The 12581-nt window shown below is 34.1% G+C and overlaps 1 protein-coding gene across 1 annotated transcript; it reads right to left on the bottom strand.

Annotated features, from left to right (window-relative positions):
- Window positions 1–11457: 11457 nt before the first annotated feature.
- Window positions 11458–12581, bottom strand: LOC18421862 (17.3 kDa class I heat shock protein). Its single transcript, XM_006826664.4, has one exon. The coding sequence runs from the start codon at window positions 12246–12248 to the stop codon at window positions 11772–11774; it is 477 nt and encodes a 158-aa protein (XP_006826727.1). The 5' UTR covers window positions 12249–12581; the 3' UTR covers window positions 11458–11771.

Raw genomic sequence — 12581 nt, 5'->3', positions numbered from 1 at the left:
ACACTATTCTGATCCGGGTTTGGGTTTATGTGGACCCAATTTGAATGCTACTCGAATAGTGTTAATATTTAAATAATATTTAATATATAATATTTAAATAAATATAACTATATTTTTAGTTGTAATATTTAAATAACACACACACACACACACACACACAGATATATATATATCCAATGCATATCCAAAACAGATAGCATTGGCTCTGATATCTGTTTGTCTGTCTATTTATTGTTTTAGTGTTCTTGTGCGCTTTATGGTATCAGAGGCAAGTTACTTTTACAGTGGTATAACTGTAGTACCAGTAGAAAACTGGACTATTATATAGGATTATGAAAACAGTTTGCAGTAGTAACTTCAAAGTCGTCGTGACCCAAATATCAAGCCAGAAAAGTGTAGGGATTGTTTCTGATTGACTGGAATTATGATGGTAAACTTTATCAGAACTCTATCTAATAGATTGGCTACTACTAGTAATACATTACGTGTTAATAATCGTGAAGAAATAATAATAGATAATATAGAAAAACATATTCAAAACTGGAACATACTTAAGGTACCGGTTTTCGATATCTATAGTAAAGGAACGTTTGAATTTAAAACTAGTTTTTCTATCAAAACTATAGAACAAAGTATTTCTGTCATGGAAACCCAAGATAAATTCCAACTACTTTCCCCAAGAATGATTGAAGACCATAAAAAGAAAGAATATAATTATTTACACATTGGTCTTGTTCAAATAACTGTCAAGCCCTTAACCAGACCATGATTAAAGAATTTTGTTCTACTTTGTTTAAGAGACAGCAGACATAAGCAATTTACTGATTCCTTGCTAGGAATAGTAGAATCCAGTCTCTGTAATAGGCCTATCTACTTCAACTATTTTCCAAACTTTTCAGTGGCCCTAACAGATCCAAATCTCTTAAAGATCTTAACGTTAAACCTTAAAACTCAAGGTTTCGACATGGACCCTGTCTCACAACACTTAGCTTTTGTCTACCGAATATGTTATAAGGTAATGAACTCCTTATGTCCAAATGCTACGCAAATGGATTCAAAGGGTCAAACAATATTTTTCCAAACAACATGGAAAAATCAAACCTTGTCATACCAAAGTCTATAGCATGGTCCCAGGTAAAATTACCTGAAATATGGTCCTTGCAAACAGAATCCCAAATCAAGATTCCGGATAGCAAAGACCTTGATCAAATAATAGAATATTCAGGTGGAGAGATAGAAATCAGTTTTTCATCCTCAAGAAGGACCACACTAAGAATAGCTGAACCTAGTATCCGGGATCCTCCTAGAAGTTCTACGTCTTCAATTCCACAATCAGAACATGAACGACTATCTTCCCATAAAAGGTCTATCATTGAAAGACTAAATAAAACTTCAAATCAGGTTCAACAACCAGTCTATAGAGTTGAAACCCCAGCTTCTTCTGAACTAGAAGAACAAGAACCAACTCTTTCAGATCTAGACTTTGATATTAATGTTATACAGAAGAAAGAATTTGTAATTGACAAAGAATGGATTAGAAAGGACTTTTACTCTAAAGAAAACAAATTCATAAGAGAATGGTTTTTTAAAGAATATAAAGAACCTTTGAGAGATGCCTTTCATTATAAATTTAATAGATTTATGATAAAATACAAGGCGACGGTCAAGTTTTTCAAATGCTTAAACTATATAGCAAAAGATTTTAACATCAAAATTCCAACGATTGAAATAAATATGGTAGAAAAATCCTTTTAGACATTTCAGACCTCCAAGGGAGAAATAATTGAGTCCATTCATCCTCCTGAGACTAGTCTAATACTTACAGGAGAAAAATTAGGGGAAAAAATTGAAATGAGAGCCTCACCCCTAAAATTAAGACCCAAAGAAGGTGATCAAAGTATGAACAATCTTGATAAAATACCCCATATTATCGATCACAATAATTATACGAACATTTTCCTCCAAACAAATAAGAAAACAAACCACCCGAATAAAGAATGCCATAAATAAATTAAAACCAACTCTTGAACCCTGAAGTTTGGATAAGAAGAAGGAAGCTGTCCTATTTAAACCTCCTCCAAGTATTGAAACAGGAAAATTCAGCCTTCAAGGGATAAAGGAAAAAGAAGAGAATAGTAAACTAATAGATGAACTGGTCAAAAGATTGAAGAAATTGAATATTAATGATAAGGCTCAATCCTCTAAAACCCAAAAGGGAGATGTTCCGGTCCTAGAAAAGGCACCTGATGAAGAGATTGAACAAATGGAAAAAGCTTTTAAAACTGAAAGCTTGGAAATAAATAGGATTGATTATGGCAAAAAGGTGAGACCAGTATCCCAAACTCGAATGTACTATCCCAAACCTACCCCTGTAGATCTGCAGATAGAAGAAGATTTGATATCAACGTCAGTTTCTTACTCTGGAAAATCTATAGTAAATTGGAATATTGTTGGTATGGCAAAAAACCAAATCCTGGATCTCATGAAACACGTGACTATATATGCCACCGCTTGCAAGGCAAGTGGAAATCAGGACCAAGAGATAGCCAAAGCAATAATTTGTGGATTCACTGGTTGGCTAAGAGGTTGGTGGGACTTTCATATGGATGAAGACTCCAAAAATCAGATATTAAATGCTACAAAACAATGGATAGTAAAAAAAGAAGATGACCAAGACAATATAGTACAAGAGGGTGATGCAGTAAATGCATTAATCTATACTATAACCCTCCATTTTGTAAGAAGTACTACTCTGTTGGCAGCAAGATCTGAGGATTTATTATCTAACCTTAGGTGTCCAACCCTCTCTCATTATAAATGGTACAAAGATGTATTCTTCTCCCTGCTACTGTCAAGGGAAGATAGCAAATCAGATCATTGGAAATAGAAATTCATAGCTGGTTTACCACATCTCTTGGCAGAAAAAGTAAAAACCAGACTAAAAAACAAACATGGGGGACTTATTCCTTATTCTTTATATACCTTAGGTGAGTTATCAATAGAAATTTGTGCTGAGGGTCTGGCTCAATGCATAGACTTAAAACGTAGGTTGAAAAAACAAAGAATAACGGGGAGGAAAGAGCTAGGAGATTTTTGTGAACAATTTGGATTAAATACTTTAACTCATTCCAAGCTTTTTCCCAAAAGAAAACATGAGACAATCAAAAGAAGGAAGTTCAGACATTACCAAAAAACAAAAGATAAATTCTCCAAAAAATTTCTAAAAGACAAACCATCTTTCAAATACAAGGGAAAAAGAAAAATCCCTGTTTGTTATAACTGTGGCAAGATTGGCCATTATAAAAACAAATGTAGGGTCCAAAAGAAGATTAATTCTTTAGAATTAGATGACCATATCAAAAAACAATTATTTGAGATACTCCAAATTGAAAATGAAAGCTCAGACTCTTCTGAGTCAGGAGAAGAAATGCTAATTAGAGAGATCAATGATGTGGATATCATTTTTAGTAGCTCCGATTCAGATTCTGACTGTGAGAATGACCTAGAAAAAGAAAAGGAGAATTGCCAATGTAACTATTATAAAGCAATAATAGCATGAATGGATTGAATATCAGTACCCTTACAAAAGAAGAAGATTTAATTATAGACCTTATTGACAAAATAATAGACCCTGAGGCTAAGAAAGAAGCCTTAGTAAAATATATCAATATGTCAAAAACCCCATCAAGAAAACCCAACTCTTCTCTTGTCCCTACAAAAGAAGACTATAGCTTCCATGATATTCTGAAAAGAGTACAAAATAAAACCCATAAAGAAAAAGAACTTTCAATTTTTGAACTGAAATATGAAATTAATGAAGTCATAAATGAACTGATAGCTTTAAAATCAAGGGTTCAAACATTAGAGCTAGCTCGGGATTCAATCCGAGAAGCAATTGAAGAAGAAAATGTAGAAGAAGAATTTGATCAATTAATCACTGAGCATAATATCGACTGTCGAAGATACCCTTCCAAAACCTGAAACTTCTAAAACTGGTATGAATATAATAAAAAAGGTTCAAACTTGCAAATATGTAAACTTAGTAGATATAATTATAACTAAAAAATGGTTTACCAATATTAAAATCGTGGTACAAAAAGAATACAGCTTCCAAACCACTGCTCTAATAGACTTAGGTGCAGATCTAAACTGTATCAATGAAGGATTAGTCTAACAAAATATTTTAGCAAAACTACTCAAATCCTTAATATGGCAGACGGGTAGTAAAATGCTTAAAAAGTACAAATTAACAGATACTGCAGTTTGTAATAATGGTACTTGTTTCAACTTTCCATTCATAATGGTGAAAAGTTTAAGCAGCTTGTTATCTTAGGACTCCATTTTTTTACTATGCTTTACCTTATAAAAATAGATGATACAGGGATAGAAGCTAGCATAGAAGGGCATAAGGTAAAGTTTACCTTTATTGAAAAGCCCAGAGTCCATGAGATTAACAAAATTAGAGACACGATTTCTTCCAAGAAATTTTTTTTGTACCATCTAAAAGAAGAAATAAAATATAAAAATATAGAAGAAAAATTGTCTCCTCCAGAAACACAAAATAAAATCAAATCCTTAAAAACAAATATGGAAAAAGATATCTGTGGGGAAATCCCTAATGCCTTTTGAGATAGAAAACAACACATAGTAAAATTACCTTATGAAGCAGACTTCAGGGAAAGCAAAATTCCTACTAAAGCAAGACCTATTCAAATGAATAATAGGTTACTTGAAATTTGTAAAAAAAGAAATAAAAGAATTATTAGAAAAAAGGCTTATCAGGAAAAGCTCGTCACTATGGAGCTGTTTAGCCTTTTATGTGGAAAATGCCTCAGAAATTGAAAGAGGAACTCTAAGACTAGTTATGAATTACAAACCACTCAACAAAGTCTTGAGATGGATTAGATATCCAATCCCAAACAAAAGGGATCTTTTGGATAGGCTAGTTAATGCTTGTATATTTTCAAAATTTGATTTCAAATCAGTTTATTGGCAGATCCAAATTTCCAAAGAAGACAATATAAAACTGCTTTTAATGTCCCGTTTGGACAATTTGAATGGAATATTATGTCATTTGGATTAAAAAATGCACCCTCTGAGTTCCAAAATGTTATGAATGAAATCTTTAATCCCTATACTAAATTTATGATTGTTTATATTGATGATGTACTTGTTTTCTCAGAATCAATTGAGCAGCATTGGAAACATTTAAGTACATTTATCAAAGCAATAAAAATACTGGCCTAGTAGTCTCTGCAAGAAAAATAAATCTTTGCCAAACAAAATATAGATTTCTAGGACATAATAGTGTCCAAGGAAGAATTGTCCCTATTGATAGGGCAATTGAATTTGCATCTAAATTCCCAGATATAATTTTAGGCAAAACTGAATTACAAAGATTTCTTGGTTGCCTAAATTATATTTCAGATTTTTATAAAGATTTAGCACTCGATGCAAAACCCCTATTTCAAAGATTAAGAAGAATCCTCCAGCATGGACGGATGAACATACCAAAGCTGTAAAAAAGATCAAAATGAAAGTTAAAGAATTACCATGCCTGGCCCTATCTTGTCCTATAGCATTCAAAATAGTTGAAACAAATGCTTCAGAACAAGGGTTTGGTCTTATACTAAAACAAAAGGTAAATAATCAAGAACATTTGGTCCAGTGTACTTCTAAAATCTGGAATCCTGCTCAACAAAATTACTTAACTGTAAAAAAGGAGATACTTGCAATAGTCCACGCCATTATTAAATTCCAAAGTGATCTACTCAATCAATCATTCCTTCTAAGGACGGATTGTAAAGCAGCTAAAGACATCCTCTAAAAAGACATGAAAAATCTCGTTTCCAAACAAATCTTTGCACGATGGCAAGGTATCCTTTCTGCTTTTGAATTTACTATTGAACATATTAATGGCCAAAATAATTATTTGCCTGACTTCTTGACTTGAAAATTTATGCAGGGAGGACAAAAGAGGCAAGCAACACCAAAGACAAACAATGGAGATAGTTCCTAGTCCAGGCTCATCCCTGGCATCCCCATCAACACCAAAATCCTTAATAAGAAAACAAATACAGGATAGTGACATATCCCCCTCTCAAAATCCAGTATACACTCAAACTCTGAGTGCAAAATCAATATACTTAGAAACAACATATATTCCATTGCTGGTCATTGAAGACGAGCATCAGTCCAAACATCCGACTAAAATAGCCACCTTATATCTCAAGCAACATATGCATCCAAATAATGGGGATAGATGCACGAAATGGTACAAATGTATCTTAATAGAAACAGAATGAATTTTTGTAGTGCATCATTCCAGAAACAATGATAGTGAAATAGCCTACTCCAAATTTCAAATCAAAAGGGGTTATCACCTATAAAGAATGGGGACTCGATCCCTTAAAACCAAGGGTTATCAAAGAAAAAGGATTTAAAATCAAATCCTACCATTATTATAAATATATGAAGGCTTGGGATGAAGTCTTCGCGTACCAAAATACAAAAAATTCTCACAGTTGGTACATTCAGTTTAAAATAACTGACCCAAATGATTTCCCAAACTGGTTTAAAAACTGGTTCTCTATATGGGGATCCACAGACCAGATACTTCCAACGGAACTCCAAATTTCTCAGGGAAAATTCTTTGATTTCAATAAGAAAAGTTTAAAAAGAAACTTTCACATATATTTTATGGTCCTATATCAAATCCCTTGGATTTTAAAATGGGAGTACCAAATCTCTATTAAATGGTGAGATAGCTACAAAAACGACTCCTTAAATCCCAACAAAATCAAAATGAGATTTATATCCTCTCCATCACCTCCAAAATGGACATTTCAGAATATGTGGCCCTTTTGCAACAACAAAACCCAAACATGACTAAAGAAGAGCTTAAACTAAAACTCTGCCAATCGCTTGAAGTTAATGTGTACTAAAAATACGGCGCACAATTAAAAAATATATAAAAAATGTTTCCTAAAATATAAAATGATCGAAATACCCCTAAAAAATGACTGGGGTAATTTAATCATTTTAAATTATTGAAAATGATTGTTTTATATTTTTATATGGTGTGAAATAGTGTTACGTACATACATTCAAAATTTCATCTTAATCAGACTTATAGAAAAAACATTAAAATTAAAATAGTAATATGTATGTTGAACTATTTGATGAAGAATTGACGGTTGAGATTCCACCTATATTACTATTCATTATAGCTGCTCAGCTATTGTAAGGTTTACTATATATATATATATATATATATAGGAAGACACTACGCAATGCCTATGGGAAAAAATGAACAATGTTTTCGCCCATAGGCTCGGTGCCGTCTGATTTTTTCGGATGGCATGAATTAAAAGACCACCACAAACCTAGCATGTCCATGGTAGTACCGTCATCGATATAGCATATTCGTAGTGGTAAAAAGAACAGGTGAAATCGCCACGGACATGGTGCCGTCTGTTGCTGTTTCGTTTGAAAAACTATCACCTATATATATATATATATATATATATATATATATATATATATAAGGAGAGAGAGAGATGATCCTATAGGACCATCCTCCACCCATGTGTGTAGGACCTCAAATGATCACCGTTAAATTTGGTACGGATCTTTAAAAAAGTCAAGTTCTATACCCACATGATAACTTTTTTAGAGATCTGTACCAAATTTAACGGTGATTCTTTGGGGTCCTACACACATGGGTGGGGGAGGGTCCTATAGGATCATTACTCATATATATAACATTTAAATATATATATATATATATTTTATTTTTTGGTTGCATCCAATCTGGTCTGAGTCTAGGTCCCATTAATGTTTTTCGAGATTGGACCTGAACCCGATCCGACCTGTTGCCACCCCTACAAAGAGACCACTTTACTTTTGAAACAAAGAAGTTACAATCACTCTTACCCATCAGATTTCAATTTAGATGGCAGTAAGAGTGTTATTGATTAGACTCAAAAATAAAAATAAAAATAAAAATAAAAAATTTCGAATTTGGTCTCCTCAAACGATTCAATTTGATGTTTATTGAATGCAACCTGATAAATAGAATCATACTATGAAATTCTTTTGATATTGTTTCGTATTCAATTTGATGTTTATTGACTAGGAGTAAATGCAACCTGATAAATAGAATCATAGTATGAAATTCTTTTGATATTGTTTCGTAGGAAGGGAAAAAAGTACGCCTAGGCTAAAAGACAAGAACATTTTCGTCAATTACTTTTGTTTTCGACAAATCATGTGTCATGCAAATGGCACATTCGTCCTTACAAGGTGAGGGAAAATGGATTAACACTTCTAAAACAATTGAGTTATCTAAATTCCATTCCAAATTGGAAGACCAGGTTCCTAGTTAGAAACTAAAATTAGTTTGATTTAGATTGCCGGAGCTGAAATTGTCAAGAATTGGATAAGTTCATCAAGAAATAGGCTATTCAATTAGGATGAATCTCCTAATTCCCAACAATTATACTCTTTATTTTTATACTTTTTAAATTTTTATAGACTTACTCTTAAGTTTGAGAATTATTGTGATTCGCTGATCTAGATTGGTGAACCAAATTAACACAATGCCATTTTATCAAATATAATTTTTTATTTGTTCTTAACCTCCTTATCACAACATAATAAAATACAGTAGAATGGGTAGTGGAATCCTATAAAAAGACTGGTCTATCTTAGCTAAAAGATAATGTCCATTGGTGCGTTGGTAATTGTCAGACGATGGATTTTTTGATAAACCCTTGGCTATCAGTGCAGTCAATCAGGTATTTTTAACATGCAAATGGGCAGATGGATTTAGGGGAACTTGGAGGGAGAAATGTTTCAGAGTTTATTGATGGTAACCCCCCATCATGGACTTTGCCTTCACATACTTCAATTTTATTGAATACAATATGGGGAGATGAGGAGCGATATACTCTTCCCTTTCATCTTAAAGATGATTTATTGGTATGGATTCATTCTGCCAATGGAACTTTCTCAATCAAATCAGCATGGAATTTCATTCGATATAAAAGGTCACCCCATCCTTTTAATTCGTGCTCTTTGGTATTCAAAATGTCACCCAAGAGCTAAGTAGTTTTCATAGCTAGCTATGCATAATCGGTTACCGAATTCAACCATATTTCAGCAGCGAGGTATACATATGGCTACTATATTCCCATTTTGTAGAAACAACGAGGACAATATATGCCACCTCTTGTTTCATTATTCTTTTTCACGGATTGTTTGACAATCTTTAGCTTGACGGTGTTGCAAACGATTTGTGCCTGGTACTACGACCCTGGATATTCTTTGTAGGTGGGTAGCCTTCAAATTCAAATCACAGGGTTTACTCGACATCTGGACGGCTATCTTTCTCACAACAATCTGACATCTATGGGAGAAGCGGAACAAACGAATCTTTAGATCTAACACTTTAAGGAGGGAGCATGTTGTAATTCGTATTACTTCACAAGTTAAGGCTCTAGCAAAAGTTAAAAAATGGACGTTCCATTGTCAAAGAAGGCAGTTAATGGCAATTTACAGATTAACTGGCTCCAACAGAAGCCAAAATCCTTGATCCCAGTTGTATGGTCATTTCTTGAAGCTCAATTATAAGTTGAATATTGATGGTACGTCCTTGCATAATCCTGGTTTGACAGGAGAGGGTGGAATCATAAAAAGCAACAATGGTGAATTTGTGGAAACGTTTGCTAAACACTTTAGAGTTGCATCTAATAATTATACAGAATTCCAGGCTTTTAAAAAAAGTATTATCTTAATTATTCAGATAGGCTGCTTTTCGATATAAATAGAAAGTGCTTCATCTTGAAGAATGTATTATCTTAATTATTCAAATAGGCTGCTTTTCGATATAAATAGAAAGTGATTATTTACTAGCAGATGATATTCAAAATCGTTCTAGTGCCCCATAGAAATTACAAATATTACTTGAGAATTGCTGTTCAAGGATATCGTCCCACATGTTGTTTATTGTTCATATCTTTTGGGAGGCGAACATGGTAGCTGATGCTTATGTAGGTGCAACAATTTGACGTTGTTGACCGCCAAATTTTCTCTTATTATTGCATGACTTGACACAACTATCCTATTATAATGTGGTAAGTTAATATGTTTTTCATTATTTTATTAATAAAAATTTGGGTAGGGGTCCTTCTCCCCCACTTACCCAAAAAAATTCCTATAAAAATACCTTGCCATGTCCCCTTATATGTACACCTTGAGACAAGGGGAAGGAGTCAAGAGTTAGATGTGGAGAATGTTTTGATGGGGTCTTCTCTCAAGAGTTCAATTTGAAAAAGCAAAGGTTTACATAGGGTTGCAACTTTAAATATGCACCTCAAAAATCTATCATAGAAGGTTGTTTGGAGGTCGTAAAACTCTCTAGTTGATCATCTCGGCAATATGAAAAGATAAAAAGATTTCTAGTGTGAATAATGTATCTAACAATATATTATCTAGATCATAAATTTTCAAAATTTATCTAGACCATTAATTTTCAAAATTTTTATTTGTTTATAGATCTAAAACCATTTTTAAAATTTAAAATTTTATAATTAAAAATGAAAGTATTTTATAATTAAAAATGAAAGTAAATTCTCAAGCCATCCTAAAAATTTTAATTTTTGATAACAAAATTACATTTAAGATAAATTCTAAAGGTGCGCCTTAATTGGATTGTTCAAGGCTGCAACCTTATGCGAAGCACACCCCTTGAAAAATGATGGTCGCCTGGTCTAGATCGCATATAAATGGAAATCTTAAAATCATAAAGCATATTAATTTGTACAACTCGATTGAGACATCTTAGTTAAAATTAGAACTATAAAATGCCAAAATGACATTGCAGAGCCACTTCTTTATTTATTTGGTTGTAAATTTGATACGATATCATTTAACAGCCACTAACACCTCATCAAGCCACGAAGCAATTCAAAATATATTAGTTAACAATTACAATTAGTTTTAAATTTCCACTTCCTAACTCTCATTTAACCAATTTAACCAGAGGATTATACTTTTTAATTTTCACTTATATTTTCTAATTTTCACTTTCAATTCTCAATTAACCACTCCTCGAGCCAGATGATGACTAGCCTTTTCCCAACTTTCGCCATAATTCCAGGCCATATACTCCTTGCTCACAGGGGCCCAATTGCCTCCTTTGAGTCACCACCAATTAACAAGAGCAAATTGGGCAACTTCAAAAATATTTCTTAAAGAGAAGCTGAATGAAAATCACAACGTAAATTGTGCTCCTTTATGTAGAAAAATCAAATCCTCTTATGCTTCTTGACCCCCTTAATAATTTTGTAAAAGAAAGCTACACAACAATACTTTTGATTAAATTTTAACTCTGTAAATTTTTCTTTGGGTACTCCAAAATCCACACAAGGGGTCAATTGATGGGCAACAATAATCTTTGCATATAAGCAACTCCTGATTTTTCCTTTGTTTTGAACAAAATATTTACAAGCTCCATTAGTTTCTCGCATAAACAACCTAGCAAAAGACTTCTGCTCCTTAATTACAGTAATAAAACACTGCAATAAAAAAAAAACACACTTCAAAGCTATTCATAAACAAAACCCCACACTCAAAACCACTTCTAAAACCCATAACTACATAATATATACACAGAGATTACCACTACAACGCCTCCATAGATGATAACTTTCTATTCATCATTGACTATTATTCCTGCTTCCATTATTTTCAAGCATTTTTCTCAGCTCTTAATTGATTTTAATGGCCTTCACATCGCTTTTAGGAGTGGCCTCCCCTTTGGGCACTACCACAGTGAGCACCCCAGTCTCCATGGTGGCCTTCACTGCATCAACCTTGGCGTTCTCAGGCAGCCTGAACCTCCTCAGGAACCTCCCCTGGCTTCTCTCGATTCGGTGCCATGTGTCGCCCTTCTCCTCGACTTCCTTCCTCCGCTCGCCGCTTATCTTCAACACCCTCCCATCCTCCAACTCCACCTTCACCTCGTCCTTCCTCACGCCAGGGAGGTCAGCCTTGAACATGTGGGCGTCGTCGGTCTCCTTCCAGTCGAACCTCGCGTTCACAAAGGGGGCGACATCGTCGGTGGTGCCCCTCGGAAAGGCCACAGCTGAGCCCGTGAAGGCCTCGAAGGGGTCCCATATATCGAGGGCGAAGGGATCGTAGATGCTGCTCCTCTGCGGCCCCCAGAAGCTCGGAACAAGCGCCATTTTTGTGGTGGTTTATGGCCTGGTTCGGATCACAGAAGAAATGAGGGATGATTTGGAACCTAGCTTCAAAATTCAAACAGAGACAGTAGGCTCGCTGGTGTTTTACAAGAGCTTTGGATGGAACTCTTATGAAAGGAACAGAGCGGCGTAATGGGTATTTATGGGAGAAGATTGTTTTTTTTCTCTACAATTTTCTGGTTTGTTGTGGAAGTCTCTGGAGAATTATCTTACTTTTACTACTCTCTCTCTTCTTTTCACTATTTTCTCCCTCCCTCTTATTTTCAGTATTCCCTCTCTTCTGTAGCGTGTACAGGTGTGCCCGGGGATGAATCG

The sequence above is a fragment of the Amborella trichopoda genome, chromosome 5 (assembly GCF_054954075.1).
Source record: "Amborella trichopoda isolate Santa Cruz 75 chromosome 5, AtrichopodaSantaCruz75HAP2 v2.0, whole genome shotgun sequence".
NCBI classification, from domain to species: Eukaryota; Viridiplantae; Streptophyta; class Magnoliopsida; order Amborellales; family Amborellaceae; genus Amborella; species Amborella trichopoda.
Note: the sequence above shows the minus strand (reverse complement) of the source record. Positions and strands in the feature narration are given on the sequence as shown.